The sequence below is a fragment of the Lissotriton vulgaris genome, chromosome 7, assembly GCF_964263255.1.
Source record: "Lissotriton vulgaris chromosome 7, aLisVul1.2, whole genome shotgun sequence".
Taxonomy (NCBI): domain Eukaryota; kingdom Metazoa; phylum Chordata; class Amphibia; order Caudata; family Salamandridae; genus Lissotriton; species Lissotriton vulgaris.
Window position 1 is genome coordinate 1435730200 of NC_141695.1, and position 20897 is coordinate 1435751096.

Below are 20897 nucleotides of genomic sequence, written 5' to 3' on the forward strand. Positions count from 1 at the left end.
AGAGGACAGGTTACTCCATCACAAATGTGACAGATATCTCGTCTGCCTTAATACAAGTGACATAAGATATAAGACATATGTAATATAGCATACAGGATAGCGTCACATTTGAGATTCAGTAACCCATTCGTCAAACTCTGGCTGACAGATAGTACCCTAAAATCTCAAAACATCGCAAAATCTATCTCGATTTGTTGCAAAAAATGTTAGTGACTTTTTCCTGATTCAAACATTTCACATGCCAACACCTTGCATCTGTTACATGATCCCTGTGATCTACTGACCAATACAGCACATATCACATGCAAAATCTAGCCTAGATTTCCAGCAGTCTCTACCCAAAAATGTTATAGAATCTACTCCAGTCTGTGGAAAACACTATTTCTAATCACTACATTATCGCTGCCGTGTGCCGCATTAAGGAGCCCAGGCTGATGGCCCCACCACCTTCACAGTCTGCCTAATCTACTCCAAAATATTTGAAGACCATCTGCTTCAGAATTTACCCAAGATTTCTTGATCAATGTACTATTAATCTTCTAGAAACTATACAATCATCCTGGTTCATATCCAGAATTTTTATTCCATAGAATGAATCAATTATTTGACTGGGAATCTGCCAATGATGTGCTATAGAATCTGCCTCCTACACGTTGTACAGAATCCAAAACTAATATGCTTCATAATCTCCTGTGCTCCGGCATAGTTATTCCATGATTTTATCAGGGATCTGGCATAGAATTTGCCATGGACCTGTCATAGAATCTACCAATGATCTGGGATCAAAATGAACAACCCCATGATACAAAATATACTAAGGGTGTTTTGTAGATTCTACACTTGCTGTCTATGCAGAATGTACCAAAGCTTTATCATAAAAACTACATTTGATCTTCCACACAAGCTTCTTATTACTTTCCTTATAATCAATCCCTGATCTGCTGTAGATACCTGACCCTAACTGCAAAATATTTGCTTTTTGCGCTGACACAGCAGCTGCCGTAGATCTCCTACGAAATGTAGCCTTGATAAGCCACATAAAAATCCATTGTCTGTTGCTGGACTACGACATCTGTTGCTAAATCTTCCCTGATCCGCTCTATGATTTATTTCTGTACTATTAACAGCCTGTCTTTATAGAACCTGTTCCTTAATCGAGACATTATTTACTTCTTGTCTACCAAGCACTCTACCCTTATCCACCACATAGTTTGCTCCACATCAGGCAGACAATCATCTCCTCTCTTGCTGTCTAGTCTATCCTAAATTTGTTTCCAACCCTACCTAAGTTTTGTATAATTTAATAGAGAACTTTAGTTAAAGTGTTTTTAATGGTTGCTGACAGAAAAAAGAGAAACCTAACCGTGATACAGCTGAAACCTTGTGAAAAAACACAAGAGTTCCTCAAAATAATTGTGGGATAGATTGAAAAGGAGCCTTGTCATTACATTCACCATTTTAATACTTGATTTTAATTGGGGAGAAGGTGTGGCCTAAAGGCTAGAGTGGTATACCTCGAAGCTGGGGATCCGTGTTCGAGTCTCAGCAGGGATGCTCAACATCCTGTGATTCTGGGCAAATCACTTAGGGCCAGATGTAGGTTGCCCAATACCGGTCGGTAACGGCCGAAATTACCGAATTTCGGCCGTTACCAACCTGTATTGGGCTTTTTAGATGTAGGTGGCATTTTTGTATGATTCGGTATTTTACCGAATCGGTAATTACCGATTCGGTAATTACCGAAATTTACGGATTCAGTAATTTTTTACAAAAAATTATCTACATCCCATTTGCCTGTTCTAAAATACCGAATCGGTATGATTCAGTATTTAGGAGTCGGTAAACTGGGATTACCTACATCTGGCCCTTAATCTCCCTGTGCCTAAAAAAAAAAATCTTGTGTCCGTCTGTACCACAACTGGTGCTCATGTAAAGCGATCTGATACCTTCAGGTCAAGTTTGCGCTACAGAAAACTCAGGGGAAAAAATTTCACTATTTTATCCTTCGAAGAGTATTCGATCATCAATATTTTCTCAGCACTTCTATTTTAGCATTTAGCACTACTTCTATTTTAGCATTTAGCACATCCCAGTCCCTATCTTATTCAAATCTTTTTGACTTTCTGATATGTTAAGTTATAGTTTTTATTAAGCGCGCTGCTGCCTACACAGGTGAAAGAATGGAGTACATACAAACGAGCTAAGGGTTGTTGAGCCAAGAGCCAGGTCTTCAAGGCTGTTTTTTAAGTGCATCAAGTTCTATATTTTGCAGAGAGGTGCCGGAAGAGTGTTCCACATTTTGGCTGTCAAGACTGAAAAGGCCCAACAACCATTCTTTACTCCAATACTTTGTAAAAGGAATGCCTTGAAGAGGGCAGAAAAATGCAGCACACACACAAGTTATCACAGCTGCCATTTGGGCAGTGCAGAAGGCTTTTACTCAACAGCGTAAGGTAGTCTTCGGACTCACTTATGATGATGATGCGGCAATACCTTCTTTGCAATCATGCAGTGCAATCCATGTTAATCCATTATGCTGTGATGACTATGATCATGTTACTGTCTCCTCTCCCATCGGAAATCGGAATGTCAGGCATATTTACAAGCCCCTATCGCCATGACAACATCACTTTCAGTGATGCTGTGATGGCGACAGGGGCCTCACCTTATTTACAAGGCAGTGTAAGCCCCTTAACGTGGCTCAATGCTGCCTTGTAAATAAGGCACCCTTTCATGCTGTATTTAGCATGAAAGGGAAGGGCAATGGGTGTTTTGGTGTGCGTTCCACCGCAAAACCCATTGATTTTGATGCTGGCCCCTATTTACAAGGGCAGTGTAAATGGGAGGCAGCACCAAGATGAAGACCAGGGAAAACCTAGTCTTAAACAGGCGAAACGAGGAGAGATGCTTCATATCTCCTCGTTAGCACACATAGAAACAGCAAATTGCCTATGATTAGTTATGTGCAGGAAGGTCCCCCTTCCTGCACATAAAGCATCATTTAAAAAAAATGCAACTTCAATGTGTGCTGCATTAAGTTACTCTTCACAAAAATCAAAATAAAAAAGTTTGAAGAAAATAAAAATAACAACGGTTCCACTTTCTCTTCTAAATGTTCCTGTCTCTAGTAGGCCATTGTCTCCATGCTGCTTGCCCTCCTCTCTTGCTTTTCCAACGTTTCCCTGTTTTTTTCTTGCCCTGCTTCCTCCTCCACCTCTCACTTGCCACAGCGCCTCTCTCTGTGTGTCAGGGATGGAGGTGATATTATGGCTGGACTCCAGCCCAAAAGCCACACACTGTAAAATCCTCAGCTAACAAACACCGGCAAGTGGGAAAATGGCCTTTAACTCTGAAAGTGATTACCGGGACGGGAGCCAGAGCCTCCGGGCCTGGTATAAATCTGATTTATTGGCCTCACCCTTTGGCTGGTAGTGTGTAGGTCTTACATTTCATGGGGTGATAAATAGCGCGAGTGGATCAATTTGGTAGGAAAGCCAATTAGCCCGTGTGATTTTACAATGGTTGTTGCACACCTCTCGCTGGTGAGTCGTTGCAGTTAAAACTGCAGGTGAAGGAGAAAGGGACAGGTTAAAGAAGAGGTAATGCTCAGGAACATCTTTGGGAATAATGAAAGAGCAGGTGGAAGCAGCAGCAGGGTCTTGGAAATGGGAGCAGCATGTTCTGTGCTGAGGAACAGAGCTCCAGCGGACGGATAGAGGGATATCCATCTCCAGAGTAAACAAGCCTTTGGCAAAGCAATCACAACTGGCTGGCCTTTTATCACACAACGTAAACACAAGGCGCTGCTATTACTGAAGGTATTTGAAATTGATGAGCAAAACGCGACTATCACTGCTTCACCTGTGACATGGGTAAAATGTAAATATCCGCAATGTGCCAGAGTTCCAGAAGTATGGAACTTCTTGACACTGCCAGCTAAGGTGCCACCCCAATGTTACTGTCTAGCATGTCCCTGGATTTATGATATATTTAGATCCCAAGATATTTCATGCAGGATCCCTCCAAAGTAAGCCCGTGTAAATCCTGGGATTGTTGCAAATTGTGATACCGGGGGAACATAATCGCTTTTTGCCAGTTTATACGAAGGCCTAATCCATTATCGAATTGTTCCCACAGCGAGATTACTCCGGGCAGGTCCTCCTCCACATTGGTGAGGAACAGTAGTATACCGTCAGCATACAGTGCTATTCTGTGGGATATTCCTTAATGGTTCAGTCCCTGGTAGGATCTCCCGGCTCATGCTTTACTGTCCAGCAGCTCAAAAGCGACGGCAAACAAAAGTGGGGAGAGGAGACAACCTTGTCTGGTCCCCCTCCCCACCAGGTAAGAGTTGGAGATTACTCTGCCAGTGTGGATCCGCGCAGTGTGTTCCTTATAGAGAAGCCTGGTCCATTGGAGGAAACATACTCCCAGTCTGTCAATCACCTGGTTCAATTAGTCCCACCATAGGCTATCAAATGCCTTTTCAATGTCGACCATCACTACACTGTCCTCATCTGGGCCTGTAGTTTCCATGAGGGAGGGGAGTCTGCGGATATTTAGCAATGTGTCCCGCCGAAGGGAATCCGATTTGGTCGGACTGTATAAGCGTGGACATGCGGGGAAAGAGGCGGGCGGCCACTATGTGACTCCGAATTTTATAGTCCATATTGAGCATTGATAAACGGTGATATGCTTGAACATCCTAAGGGGGCAGGCCCGGCTTCAAGAGGGGATCACAAGAGCCTCTCCAGTGGTGGCTAGCAGTCGACCAGCTTCCTGAACTGTGGGGTATAATTCTACTAATTTAGGAGCTAGCTCCTCAATGTAGGTGGCATAAAACTCTACTGGAAAACTATTAGTCCCAGGCACCATGACCTAATAGCAGCCTACACTTCCTACATAGTTATGGGGACTCCTATGTCTTTAGCATCCTCCGCACCCAAGGGCAGCAGCTCTGCAGGCCCCGAATAGTCGGTCAAGGTTTCCAGTGGTGGTTGGAGGGGGGTGGGCATACAAAGTTTTGTAATAATTGTCAAATCGTAGATTGATATCCTTCTGACCATAGAGCCTTACACCCACGACCGATTCTACATCCAGTATCAGGGAGCTCCATTACGTGGGGTGGCAAAGCCATGCCAGTAGCGTTCCCGCTTTGTCTCATTATGTGTTGGCCCTTATCATATATTCCCGATGGCCAAAACATCGAACCTTCTCCATGCATATCGCAGGTTGTTCTTTTGCATCTAGAAGCTGCTGTTGTAGCCCTGCCATATCTCTTTGGGCTTGCTACTGGGTCTCTACTCCCCATATTAGAGATTTCCAGACACCCACTACTTCAGCAAAACATTTGCCCCTTATCTGTGCTTTGAAAGCATCCCACTCAGTCAGAGGAGATGCCGTCAAGTGTGTATTGTACACAAAATAGTTTCTGATAGCTTCTTGTATAGACGGTTTAATTACCAGGGAGCTCTAGGGACTTCACACGGAGGCACCAGTCCGGTGTCTGGGGGCGCTTTCTGTGCCAGTCTAGGGTAAGCAGTATCGAGTTATGGTCATAGACTGTGAGAAAGAGATATTTTACGCGGGGAACAAAGAAATGCATCCAACCTAACGTGCAGGTCGCGCAGTCCCCAGAAGAACGAATAGTCCGTAGCTCCCATGTGCAGCTGTCTCCAGGAATCCAGTAGGCCCACTTTAGCTGCCAGTCCTATTAGGACATACCTCCCATTAGGGTCAATTAGATCCCCATAGTATGTTGTTGCATATATCTGTTCCCACCATCTCTTGTGAAATGCATGCCTCTCCGAGGCAGTGAGGTGGGTCTCCTGCAATAGGGCAATATGGGATCCCCACTTCTTTAAGTTTGCACATATCTTGCATCATTTTGCCCTACTATTCAAGCCTCTGACGTTCCAGCTGATGAAAGTATAGGTCAAGGGAGTTGCCATAGTGAGGAAGTTAAGTGATACCCAGGAACCATCTTCCTCAGGTCTTGGCCCATGGGAGGGCAATTGGCTTCAACCCACCATGCAGAGGGTGCAGCAGGGGTGACATAAAACACAGTTCCCGTGAACCAAACAACAACAACACCCCAACCCCAGAACAAGAGGTGAATTCACCCCATCCAAACTAGTAAACAAAGGAGCAACATTCTCACACATTTTACATATGCACAACTTAAAGCAGCGGGTGGTCTCAATTTGGCGCTTCCAGTGCGTCTTCAACAAGGTGTGAGGGAGGAACATATCCCACCCCACTTATGGTCATCACCACCTCCTCTGCTTTTTGGCATTCCTATAAGGCTTAGGAATAGGACAAGATCACTTTCATGCCAGTTTTAACCGTTTTTCATGGGGGTTTTGGGTACTTTGTCTGATGCTGATGACTGGGCGGACTTCCCATTGGGGAAGTTGTTCAATCCATCCCCAAAGCTGAGGGGCAGAGGTGAAAAACTGTACTGAGTTTTCGTAGGTCACTCGTAAATCAGCAGGGAACAGTATGGCGTATGTGATACCTAATTTCCTGAGTCTATTTTTAGCCTCCATGAATGAGGCCATTTGCTGCTGCACTTCCTTAGTAAAATCAGGGAAAATCATAACTTTTCTGGTTTCCACCATTATGTCCCCTTTGACTCGAGCTTGGGTCAGAATATGGTCTTGATGTTTAAAGTGTAGAACTTTGGCTATCACAGGCCGGGTCCCGCTCGAGCAGTTGGTGCTGTGAGGGTAAGTGGTAGGTGCATTCGAGTGCAGAAAATTGGAAGTGGTTCACAGGCACCATCTTGGTGAGGATCCATCCCTCCAAGAGAGCAGTCATGTCAGCACCAGGCCCCTCAATGCGCTCCGGTAAGCCAATAATTCAGAGGTTATTCCTTCTTGCCCTGTTCTCTGTGTCCTCTGCTCACAACTCGAGTGTCTTCACTATGATCGTCATGCTTGTCATTCATACCTGCATAGTGTTTATCTCAGGGTTTAGGTCTTCCAGTGTTCGCTCAGTAGTGGTAACCCTCTCTGCCAGCCATCTATGGTCATCTTTCAGCATCCCCACATTGGTGACTGTGGTGTCAATTTTGAACTCAAGCGCTTTGTGTGATTCAGCTATTGCTTGAAGGATGGTATCCAGGCTTGCTCCACTGTATCCTTCCTGTGAGCTGCTTTCCATCTTCGCCACAGGTGCAGGTGTGGCAGGAGGATTATCCTGGTACTGGCAGGGATCACACGTGTCATTTTTCTTTGAGTATTTTCTGATCGTATCGTGACCCTTGGGTATAGGGCCAACGCCACCTCAGAATTACCTCAGATAGGGGCAAGTCTATTGGCAGCAAGTGCTGTCTGCTAAAGAGGCCAAGTGCACTGTTAGTGTCTTATTTTCTCATTTACAAAGTAGTCGGGCCCCCAACTGGTGTCATGAGGATCATAGAGGGTGCTCCAAGCAGTACAAAGTGACAGGACGCCCAATGTATTAGGGGGCAGCAGTGGACAGAGAGAGGGGGCCCTCTCCACTGTTGTTAGACAAGCATGCAGTTCTAGAGCGGGCAACCAGTCTCAGTCCTTCAGGGAGTCTCTGTACACCAGGAAGGCAGTTTTCACACTCCCGCTAGTAAGTTTGTCAGGAGGACCTCTGTGCAGGCCCTCCACTGATGGGCTAACAAAATGTATTGCTCAGTGTTGTGCTCAGCAAATTACTAGCCCATGCTCCACAGCACCTCTCCCAAAGATGTCTGGCCAGGTGCTGTTGTCTCTAGGCCCCCCAGTATTTCAGTTTGTGGTCACTGTGCGTGCCAGTGGATGAGATGGTGTGGGAGTATGTACAGGGGTGTTCACAGTAGATCAAGAGGAGGTAGGTAGCGATTATGGAGTTTGTAAGTAGTTGGTGATCTGGTTTCACTGTGCAGCTTTCCTCATATAGTTCATTTATGGGCCAGTTCGGGGGGCGATAATGTGTTCCCCTGTATGGAAGTTTTGGATCATCGGTACAGTCCCCGCTGGGGCTGTATTTTTGGCAAGGGTGCTCCAACAGGGTGAGTCCCTTGAGGGAAGAAGTCCTCAATTCCCCCCCCCCCCCCCTCCCCAGTCAGCCTCACCGCACGACTGCTCTGGTGAGTGCTCACGCCATCCGCTTGGCCCATCAAGTTATGGGAAAACCGTGAGGAGCAGGAGTGGGAGAGGCCATCTCATTAGTCTCCATCCTTGTGGTTGGCAGTTTTGATGAGGCTCAGCAGTGAAACAGTCAGAGAGGGGCTGTTACACTTACTGCAAAGCCAGGTAGGTCCACTCTAGGCATCTGGCAACCGCTCCAGCTGGGAGCCTGTCTGTCACACTCATCATCATTGTAGGCCCCCCAGGCCCTCGTAATGGAGCATAGCACACCATATCAGAGCCCCACCAGAAGAAATGACACTCCTCTCTGGAGTGACGCAGTTCGGGGAGCCCTCTGAAGTCACCTGCTGGGATGTGGTGGGGTCCACATTTTCAGCCGCTGAAAGTTGGGCTGGGTCATGATCTCCAGTGCACCACCATTTCAAAAGGGGCAGCCTTGCGGTGAGCCCCGTCGCTTCCTTTCTCGTCCCCACAGGAAGCCGCTAAATCCCTCGGTTCCTGCTTTGGCTACCAGGGGCACATTGATCTTTATCCCTGCTGTGAGGATGAGGTGCGAAATTGGTATGCACCACTCAGGATCGGCCTGGATGGTGGACCGCGGCCAGGAGATCCACGTTCTCATGCCCTACTTCATTGGCAGTTAGCCACACCAATTTTGAAGAACTCTTGCTCTGTTTTTTTCAAAAGCTTACTGTATCACTGTTTGATTCCTCATTGTTCTGTCAACATCCATTTCAAACACTTTAACTAAAGTCAGGGGTTAAATGATACAAAGCTTAGGTAAGGTTGACAACAAATCAAAGATAGACTATTCAGCAAGACAGGAGATTGTTTGTCTGTGTGGGGGGTAGACTGTGTAGTGAATCAGGGCAGATGGTTTGTTAGACAAGAGGTAAATAATGTACATTATAAGGAATAGGTTCTGAATAAGACAGGCTGCTAATTGGACTGAAATACATTCCACAGCTGATCATAGAAGGTGTGGCAGCAGTTACACTGGTCCAGCAAAAGACTATGGGCCATTTTGTGGCTGCATACTTTTGTTTACCATTCACACAACACAACGCTGTAGATTTTCATGCAATACTATGCAAATGGTAGTAAATCCGGACCCAGATTCGTAGTATGGAATTGTGCTACTAATTAACCGAAGGGCTTGGATATATTTATAACTCCACAATAGGTGCTCCATCCTCTGAAACTGACCTTCCTTCAGCTATGACCTGGGATGTATAGAGTATGGAGTGTGTAAAAATGTTCTATGCTGGAGCATGGGCAATGTGGGTACCTGAGGTCTAAAGGTGGAAATGAGCAGCAAGATTAAAGTCCCTGAGTAGAGGAGAGAAACATACTTTTCAATTTTTTTAATTCAGGAAAAGTATGGGCCACCACATGTGTCACTTAGAATATAGAGGCAATATTCAATGTATGTTAAAATGTATTAATGCAGCACTGGATCGCCCAGAATATTTAAATCATAATTTCATGTATCCAATAGTCATTCATCAAAATGAATACATTACAACACTAGTTTTTAATTATACTTGATTTTGTTCTCATTGCAGGTCGTCAAGGTAGTGGGGAGTAACATCTCCCACAAGTTGCGACTCTCCCGAGTGAAAATGTCCGATGAAGGGACATACGAATGTAGGGTCATCGACTTCAGTGATGGCAAGGCACGACACCACAAGGTCAAGGCATATCTTCGTGTAGAGCCAGATAAGTCTGAGGTTTATCTCCATGGTGTCTCCACTTCCTCGTCTTCTCAGCTGCAGGATACTCAGCTGTCCGAGTCCAACACCGGCGACCTTCCACCTGACCAAGCAAAGCTCTCTGGCAATCATCAACAGGCACAGAGCCCTCACCACCACCATCAGAAAGGAGGCAAAGAGCTGAAGAAGCGCTCTGCTGATGCCTCTTGCCCAGACAGTTGTGCTCTGTAGACTTAAGCATCTGCGTGTGGTTGGACTAAGTCAGCCTAAGTTCTCCCCCTCCCCAACTCTTGATACATTGTACAGAGGTGTGCATGAAAAGTAAGATACTGGGTGTACCAGCTTTGCCACTATTATCATTGCTGCTGCCAGGTGCCAGGAACGCCTCTGCGCGAAGTAAAGCTGGAGAGCAAACCACACTGCAACAGACTGTAGACATATCTTTGCTTTACTCAATTATGCCTCTGGCGTCCCACTCTTTTGTGCTGAGTTTCTGTTGTATTTATTTGCTATTGGAAATGCTGTGACCTGGGTGAAAGGATGCTGATTCAACCAAGGATACTGGATTCATCTTAAAGGGATAATGTATGAGGGACAAAAGGGAAGAGGTGGTGCCATCAATCTTGAACCATGGCCGATTGGAAACTGGAGGGTGTAGAAGTCTAAAGGAAGGTAATATTTGGGAAATAGAACTTGTATCCAAACATAAATCTCCAGAAGTACAAAAACAAAGCAGGTGGATTGCTCAACTTGCTTAATATTCCTGTATATGGACAACATACTGGAAACATAAGGCCACAGAAAGTTCTACCCACGTCTACTCCCCACTTTATGTCAATCCCATGACTCACTAGCCCCCAACTTGTTGTTTCTGCTACAGACTTGTATTTTGCTGTATATGTTTGTAACATGTTAACAATCAATCTGCTTTCCTCTCCTTGATCTCAGCAAATGTGATATTGTGTTACAGTAATTTCTAATTGCATGAAGCGACATGATCCCTATTTATGCATCAGCTGGCGCCTTGTGTTTTCTTCATGCCTTCTTCAAGGGTTGCAGAACAGGTATCTTCCCTTTTGAACCATATCTTTATAGTTTCCTCACTCTCCTCCCTGTAACTCAATTTTACAGAGTAATGTGTCTCCCCAGCTTCTTTCCTGATCTTTCAGTACTTTAAAAGTGACCTTCTTGTCTCTTAGGGCCTGAAGTCAGCTAACTAAGGGCAGACAGGGAGAAACATGTTGTACGTGAAAGCTTGAATTTTTAAATTAGTGAACTTCTGCTCTAAGAAGGCCGGCCTAAATTGGGAGAGGGGGTGAGGGTGTGGGGGGTAGAGAGGTGTGGGAAGGGATTCTGATGTAGTCACCAATGATGAGGCTTTGGAAATTTAGACTGGGATCAAATCTGCATCATTGATCATTACAAATGAATGCAGGTGGAAGTTGAACAGACTCCAAAACACCTAGGCCCTAGACTGAATCCTGGTGGAGTAGAAACACAAGATAAATAGATGTAGACTACTTCTGCAGTATTAAAGGTAACTACAACCGAATAACTGTTCATGATTAGTACCATTGAGGAGTAGTAGATGATAATATTATTTTAGCTTGAGTGACATGCTAACTTTAGGAAACCTCTTTCTTCAGTACTAGTTTCTGGTCCTAATAATTATAGATACAATTAACAATACTTAGAGTTCACTACATGGTATCCCAATGATATGAGTTATGTTCTGTATTAGGGACCCCACAAAAGAGATCACAGGATGGGAAGGAGGGTCAGAGGGGTAGAAAGATAGGGAAACTACTTGGAACCTAGGCTTCAGCTTAAGAATGAGATCACATACTCAAAGACTTATTTTGAAGTTCACTAAAACAATGCAAGCAGTATGAAAGATGAAAAAAGAAATGAAAATGCTCCTACAATTATTTAGGAATTGCATGAATTCTTCCATCTCTAAACCTGATATCAATAATTGATAGCCAACTACTTAGTTTGAGAATCTATATGAGAAGAAAATGTGTACATCAATTCAGAGGCTGTCCAGCTGCCTAAACAGAACTCTTTCCCAGATTTGACAAATGTATTTTTTTAGTAATCTGATTTTAGCCAAAGAAACTGAACTTCTGATCTTTTATGTATTTGTTTATTCTGGACATTTAATTGTGCTGGAATAAATAGAGTATTTGCTCAGCGCCCTTCTTAGGGGCACCCACTACGAAATCAGAGCAAGATAGACCTAACAACATTAGGAACAGTGACACGATGAAGAGTGTACATGTGCATGGTCAGCAGGATAGGTGCAACCAGGTAAGTGCTAGCAGTACAGAAGCAATGGGACATCAATCCAGGAAAGGTTGATTACAGAAACAGGCAAAGATTTATTTCAAAGCAGGATGAATGTTGACGGATGTACCTGGATAATGACAAAATATTCCATTTAATTAGACCCTCTTAAGTAAAATGTATTCCCTCCTAAAAACAGTTGTAATCCTGCATGTGATCAGCTTTCTTGATTCAGAGGATCAGAAGTTTGTTAGTGAATGTAGACAGTGGCTTACAGAAAGAATGGTCTCCGCCCGTAAATATTACGGACAGAAGCTTGACCATCAACGGAGATAAAACATAATGGAATTCTTCTACCTGAATTTGGGAACAAGATTGTTTTTATTGCAATATTTTTGATACTTTGCTAAAGTTTAATTCATTCTTCTGGAGAGCAAATTATATGACATTATCATGGTCAAAAGGGGAGATATTGAGGAATGGACTACAATTTGGAATTCATAGTGGGTCTAAAGTAAGGATCACACTCTTTGATACTTTCAGTCGTACTAAGCAATCTATCCTGGTACACCGGCAAGCATGTAAGCCCTAAGAAACGCTCATTGCTCGCTAAGGATGATAGTATCACAGGGGCAACACAAAATATCATGTAGTTTGAGTTCTACCTATGCCATTCAGTTTTTACCTAATGAGCTGCATTGACACAGAGTGGCAGAGCAAGTCTGTCGGTCAACAGATCCATCAGGGTAAATTTGTGGATTGACAACATACGACTGCAATTAGCAACATAAAGCCAGGAGTATACTATTGGGCAATTTTAAATAGCGTTTTATTTCAATAAACTAGGTTGTGCATGCTGTTTTATGCCAAAGATTTTATTTTATATTATGTTTTTATCTTTCTGATATTTTGCCCTGGCATTTATTCTGGTATGTTTTTAGTGCAGAGATGTTAAAGTATATGTTTTATACCAAGGTTAACCACCTAGAAGTCATTAAGCTTATTCTCTTGTTTTTTAAAGATGCTATTAATATACCATTTACTTGTACACAGTTAATGCAAAAGACTAGTCATTACGTTAATTCTCATTGCTACACAAGTACATAAATATGAAAGTGACAATGCAGTGACCTGGATAAATGAGGCATTTTATGCACAACTCCATGAAACTCTCAAATAAGAATGCTTAGTCTTCAGTTTTTTAAGATTTTTAAACTTGCTGGTTATATCTTCCCACTTCACTTCTAAGAAGTAGTTCCTTGTTTGCTCTATGAAGCAGGCAATCACTCCATGCCTGCTAGAATTAAGGTCTGATGAATTCTAAACTTGGGACCAGAAACAGGTACTGCTTCTGATTATGGATTAACACTTCCCTTCTGGTCCTGCCCAATCAGTGCTATTTTTGGTCAGATACACCTCAGTTTTCCTATGTCCACAATCTCCAGGGTTCCTAGTGTAGGGAGGGACGGTCAACGGAGGTCCAAGAGGGCTGGATCTGCAACAGGTTTTCTTGATAATCTCTGACTATGTATATGTATTCGATATAGATTTATTCTATGCAAATTTACCTTGTGTGGAAATCCTGAACGTCTGCCATTGATAATTCAATTCTCAAATCTACATAGGACGTCTCTGTCCTAGTATAGCACAAGCGATGTGCAATTATACTAGGCTCAAAATAAGCTAGTATCTTTGGCAGCAGTACATCTGGTCAAGGTGATGCAGGGAGAGTTCTCCAAAGCAATCGAGCTGATCCTTATTTTACTGCACCACTATCATAGCAGTCCTAACTCCATAAATGACTCTTTGGGTAACAGAAACTAGGCTATGATGGGAAAGATGGCTTGTTTAAACATGAAACCAGGAGAATATTAAACAAGACTTAGTAAAGTTAGTCACATATTTCCCTTCATGTTTTAGTTTGAGACACTTGGACATAAAGTAATTGACTCAACATCACAGTCATTCTGGTCAAGTCCTGAAGCCTTGATTAGAGTCCAAGTAGGAGATGTTCAGAATCAGCAGCTTGCTGCTAAACCCAATTTTCTTTACATATACACTCTACTATCACACATCTTTAGGTTTTGAGGACTTCCTGAGTGTGGGCCTGAACACAAAACAACCTTCCACAGATCATGAAATTATATGTTCTCTTGCTGCTTACATCATTAATGCTCTCTCACAAAGCCCCCTTCAGCCTATCAATATTTACAAGATGACACCCAGAAAGACAACTGTCACTCCAAGAGGTTTCATCCTTGTTTATGATTTAAAAAAAAAAGAAACAAGTTAATTCATGAGAAGCATGGATGATGGATCTACCCAGAATATATCTATTTTGACAGCAGAAAGGAACTGTGAACAGTTGTAGTTTTGATTTTGCACATACTATTACGACATATGTATAGAAGACTAATGTTTTCATATATACAGTATTCCTAACAATTCTGGCCAAGCTATACATAAAGGTAGATTCAGATTCAGAGTTTTGGTGGTAACAGAAAATTCATAAAATTCTGTAGGAAGAGCAAAATCCTTTGTTTTTTAGCAATTTGATAACAGGGTCAATGGAATCCCTGTTATATATTGATTTTTTATTGAGTGATTTCAACCCAGAATTATTTTTTGGCCCAGCACCCTTCACATACATTGAGCTTTTTGCCATGTAAAACAGAGTGGATGGCAATGTATATAAAAGAAGGATTCAACTTCAACACAAAATCAATGTAGAAACAGCAATGCTGAGCTGAGAAGATGGTTGATGCGTTGGACCAATATCAGGTATGCTGCTGTGGAAATCCTGAACGTCTGCCATTGATAATTCAATTCTCAAATCTACATAGGACGTCTCTGTCCTAGTATAGCACAAGCGATGTGCAATTATACTAGGCTCAAAATAAGCTAGTATCTTTGGCAGCAGTACATCTGGTCAAGGTGATGCAGGGAGAGTTCTCCAAAGCAATCGAGCTGATCCTTATTTTACTGCACCACTATCATAGCAGTCCTAACTCCATAAATGACTCTTTGGGTAACAGAAACTAGGCTATGATGGGAAAGATGGCTTGTTTAAACATGAAACCAGGAGAATATTAAACAAGACTTAGTAAAGTTAGTCACATATTTCCCTTCATGTTTTAGTTTGAGACACTTGGACATAAAGTAATTGACTCAACATCACAGTCATTCTGGTCAAGTCCTGAAGCCTTGATTAGAGTCCAAGTAGGAGATGTTCAGAATCAGCAGCTTGCTGCTAAACCCAATTTTCTTTACATATACACTCTACTATCACACATCTTTAGGTTTTGAGGACTTCCTGAGTGTGGGCCTGAACACAAAACAACCTTCCACAGATCATGAAATTATATGTTCTCTTGCTGCTTACATCATTAATGCTCTCTCACAAAGCCCCCTTCAGCCTATCAATATTTACAAGATGACACCCAGAAAGACAACTGTCACTCCAAGAGGTTTCATCCTTGTTTATGATTTAAAAAAAAAGAAACAAGTTAATTCATGAGAAGTGCTGAATTTAACTTATAGCAAAGTTGAGGTGGGGGAAATTCCAGTCCTTCGGCCTTTAGTGCATTAAAAACTGGATGTAAATAGTGCCTGCACGTTTGCGTGACAGTCATGTGTCTGTTGTAAAAAATAATTTTCCAGAGTTGGAGCTACAATTTGTCTACTGTGTTTCTAATGTGGTGGTCAAGGAAGGTTTTAATGGTAAGGCCTTAGGACAATGTGTTATTGATTAACAAGGCATCATCTCACTTACTGCTAGTGTAGTTATTATTGACTGCATAGGGTGTTGAGAGGTACTTAAGTTAAGAGCTGGGTGAGCTTCAATTTGTGCTATTTATTTATGCTATTGTTTTATTTAAATATAGTCTTAGGTGCTGCCACTTCAGTCCTGAGTGTAGCCCATTGCTGCACAATGATGGACATCTAGGGAATAAACAAAGGCCCCCTGAACTTTAATCGTGCGATTCCTAGGACAGGGAATAAAATATATGTGAAAAGACAGTTTCTAGGCAATCCTAGTGGATAAAAATATATGGGCGGACAGAAACCAAGGACAGTAATCACTACCTGATTTATTACTGTTTGTATATATATATATATTGTTTATTGATTGGATTATTATTGCTCGATTTTTTTTTATTGTATAATTGTATTACCTATTGACTGTATTTTTTTACCTGAATTTATTAATTGAAATTTTGAGCTATGATTGGAATGTACTATGATTAATGTTTTTAACTAGTGATGTATTAAAAATATGATACATACCTTTACAGACATTCCTTACTGTCCTTGGTTTCTGTGATACCCTCCGCCCATATATTTTTATCCACTAGGATTGCCTAGGAACTGTCTTTTCAATGATGGACATCTGTCACCCATGACTCCCAAAAACTCCATGTACTGGTTCAAGTATGTTGCGGGTAACTTCCTGGTATGAATTGTTATCCATTAACTCAAAGCAGCACTTTCATCTGATCCCTTGAGCTGTTGGCACCACTTCACCTGATCACAAAAACCAATAGGATGCCTCGCCATGCCTGTTGCTGGAATATGAATTTACCTTGAACAAACAAAAGACAAGAGCCATTGGACAAAACAGGAAGAGTTGGCTTAATTAAATGCTTTGGCCAGGAACACATCCACGGAAACGGGTCTGAGAACTGTCTCAATATACATTTGTTCTGAGACCATCATATACAGTCTTTGGACCATCACAAAACAATTAAGATCTTATTTTAGAGAAAGGAATGCTGGCATCATGGGGTGTAATCAGGCCACTTGATAGTGAATGCGGGTGAGTCCCGACTTTGTGTAGACAGAAAGAGGGTCAGTGGGTGAAGTGTCCAGATGTCTGGTATGGGGAGCATGTGATCTCCGAGTGTACTGTGTTTGCTGTGCTCTCATTTGCTGAGTGTTCCTAACTTCAAGTGGCATTTAACTTTATGGTATTTTGGGAATGTGCGCACCTCTCTAGCCATCTCCTGGGACCATCTGTGGGACTAATCTGGGTTTTCCTGTTTGTGTGTTTGTTCGGCTGGTTACGTACCACCCCACCTGTGAGCTGTCAATCAGTAGCCTCAGACCGAGTTCGCAGGGTGTGCCTGACCTCATATTTCTTACTTGGGGTTGATGTAGAGGTCATCTCGTGAGATTTCAACAAGAGTGACTTGATCTCGTTTTTGAATATACATATATTGTTGCATAGATTGACTTCAGTATTAGCATGCCTATATGATTTAAAAAAAAACACCTAATGAGAGCTCACCTTCCTCCATACCCTGCTGTGCTGCAAAGAGACATGTGTTGTCCAGCCAACCTGTTGAGAACAGAGAACTCATCTAAACACAATATTTTGGCAAGGGGATGCTTCCCTTGTGTCTCTTTTGTTTGAAATGTATATATGCAATGAATTGGGATAAAGGAAGCATAGAACATTTATTGATCTAGTTTATTGTGGGCTATGCGAAACAATGATAATCAAATAAAATTAAAATAAAAAAAGAAGGGGAGTTCAGTGGTTACATTAACCTCCGCAACTGTGTACTTCACAAATGAGGCAATGTGTGGGTACTGTAGCACAGTGAGCACTGAACCCATGTATTTTGGGAAGTGCAGCACAGTAAGCACAGAACCCATGTATGGGTAAATTGTAGGGACCTAGGGAGTCACTTTGAGACAAACCGAAAAGAGATCGATAGACTTCAGCCACTGGCTATCAATCGGGCTGTGTACCAGTCCAGTTTTCTTTTTGCTCACTAGTTATGCAAATTACATATGGTCCTGCTCCAATACAAACAGTCTGACTAAATCTACCATGGTATGTCCCTTATGAACTGGTACACAAAAAACCCCAGACTAGTTTTTGCCTCGTTGGTGCTCATCTGTCAAATGCACAGAACCCATGTTTGTGAGTACCTGATGATCAGCTTGCCCTTTTGGGTCAAAGGAAATGCCCTAATATGTGACAATTTAAAAGAGAATTTACTTAGTTAACACAATAATTACTAGTGGCTGAGATTCATGCTAGCATTGCATCCATTGCTGTTTATTTTTTTCTCAATAGGGAAGTGATAAACACACTATTCATTGCATTGGGGGTGCTAAAGTATTTCTTAAATGTCATGATTTTGGATTTTTTTTAAAGCAAACTGTATATTACACATTGTACAGCACAGGCTGATGATCTATTAAGCACGTTGGATAAGTGGATGAACCTAACCAGGCAATCAAGAAGAATTTCTCACAGCATCTTAGTAGCTTTGAGAAACACATGTAACTTTCTTAGCTACACTGCGAGTTGTAAACTGAAACCACATTTTGATGTTAGAAGACATATTGTATACTGTAAATAAAGCTTATAATTTTCTCCCAAGAAGATCAATCTTCAAGTCATTCTTTGGGGGGGGGGGGGGGGGTGCAGTAAAGACCAACGTTCTTGATCAATAGTTCTTGAGTGTGCATTGCACAGCTCTCAAGAAATCATACATTGTGCAATATAACTTGTGTGGTAACTAGTCGCACTCTGGGGTTTCGCATTGTTATCCATGTGTAACATGCAACTTTTGTGGTGTAGGTTGTTTCTATGTGGATAACAGAACTATATGAAAGTCAGGGGATAATGTAAATACCTCTCAGAGCTTTGGGGAGTCAAACGTCTGATCTTTGTATGCAAAAGATCAGTCGAAGTGCCTGAACTTAATCAGTGAACTTACTCTGGAACTGTACACTTTTTGTTCATTGTTACTCCACAGATTTGCATGCATTTCAAATATGATCTCTACTACATAGCTCCAGAGCTAAATGTATTGCTTGATGGTTTCTCCAGAGTTATATAAAATGGTTTAAAAAAGCACAAGGCACTACTGTCAATAATTTCAGTTTTAGTTGCCAGTGAGGTTGATTACATAAGAAAATGTTAAGTTACATAGTAGTGAAAGTATAGGTGAACTGGTGAGCAAGAGGTTAAGAAAGATGCCCAGTCTCCAATATTGCCTACTCCCAGACCACAGGGAGGTTTGCAGGAGGAAAGCACCCCCACACAGTACTAGTTTCTCAATCAAAGGAAATCTTTCTAGCATACAATAATTTATTGAACACACCTCATTAATACGCATATGTGTATCTCTCAGTAGCCTTGTACAGACCACCTAGTGAAAGCCCCTGATATTTTGTGTCACCTCTATAGTCATCTAAGGATATTTCACAAACTCATACATGCACACTCTTTCACAGCATCTAACCCAAATCCGTTCATTCACCTAATCTAAGGATAACAAACAAATTGGATGAGAGGCAACATATAGCAATAGAGCAACGTGTATGCACTCAATGAGACGATATATTAAGATGCTGTTATTCGTCTTTTATTTTCAGCTGTGCAAAGTATGCAGATGATGAAACCAGCCAACACGTTTCATCCAAACATGGGCTTGTTCAGGGCAAAAAATGTTGATAGTAGAAATGATTCTGGTTGTACTCTGTGAGAATCCTCCTCCTATTGGAGAGCTTATCCACAATAAGTACATTGTTTCATTCAGATTCTATACGATTTTATCCGCCAATTTGACGGCCATAGTAGAATCATTTCTACTTTCAAACATTTTTTGTGCCCTGAAGAAGCCCATGTTTGGGTGAAACGCGTTGGCTGGTTTCATCATCTGCATACTTTGCACAGCTGAAAATAAAAGACGAAAAACAGCATCTTAATATGTCGTCTCATTGAGTGCATACACGTTGTTCTATTGCTATATATTACCTCTCATCCAATTTGTTTGTGATTCTTTTTTTGTGGTCTATAAGCAGCAGGCCACTTGAGGTGGGCAATATACTATTGTACTTTTGTGACTAGTCCTTGCAGTGCTATCCTCTAAGACCCGGCTGCTCAACTCTGTATTATCCGATTAATCTAAGGATAACTTGACTCAGGCGGTCAAGATCCTTGTACTTGTTGTACTCGATAGGATTGTTGCGACCACAGAGGAAGAGAAAAGCACAACCAAGTGCAAGAGTATGAGGGGGATTGTAGAAAGGTATCAAGCAGCTCCGGAATTGCCTCATGGACACAATCTGAAAACCAGAAATTTAAAAGCAACATAGAGTTGGAAAAACTACTCGTTAAAAGGCACTAGAAAACGCGTGAACATGGAAAGAGCTTCTGAGTGCTAGACAGGGGCTAAAATTGTGTGCTTTCTTAGCACCTAAATATTAGGTACCAATATTACCCAATAATAGCGATGTCATTGACTTTAAATAGGGGAAAAGACTAAGCCCAATTTACACAAACGTCCTTCAGGCACCTGAATCTATACATATCATTAAGCTGACGATGAGGATGCAAGCTACAGTAAAAAATATTCCATTATTCACTTTTATAACTACATTTCATCTGAACATGAATAGGAATAGTAAAGAAGTCAACTTGCCACTGGCTTCCATAGATCCAATTATGTGGCTATATTGGTACATATTGACTAATCATTACAAGCAGCAAAAATCAGATAACTCAAAACCCTTAAATGTAAAGGCTATAAGAAATGGAAAAGAGAGAACAGAGAAAAGAAAGGAAAGGGAAATGCAGTCGGAAATAGATTTGCAGCGGGGAGAATGGAGATTAACATGTTGCCAAAAAGGCTAATGCGTGTGTCAAGGTAGTGATTCTGAAATCAGCAAAGACTTAAACTTGAGAAGCAAGTGACATAGCATACAGTTGAGCATACCAAGTGCCATTGTTTGAGTTTCTAATAGGGAGTATTGGACACTGACTTGTGTTATAAAC

General features: G+C 42.0%; 1 protein-coding gene across 1 annotated transcript in view; it reads left to right on the forward strand.

Moving 5' to 3' along the window:
• The window catches only part of VSTM2L (V-set and transmembrane domain containing 2 like), a 374939-nt gene extending 356448 nt beyond the window's left edge, over positions 1-18491 (forward strand). Inside the window, exon 4 of the mRNA XM_086932234.1 lies at positions 9668-18491. Within this exon, the coding sequence (XP_086788360.1) occupies positions 9668-10045 (378 nt within the window). The 3' untranslated portion in view covers positions 10046-18491. The remainder of the gene's footprint in view (positions 1-9667) is intronic.
• The last annotated feature ends 2406 nt before the right edge of the window (positions 18492-20897 follow it).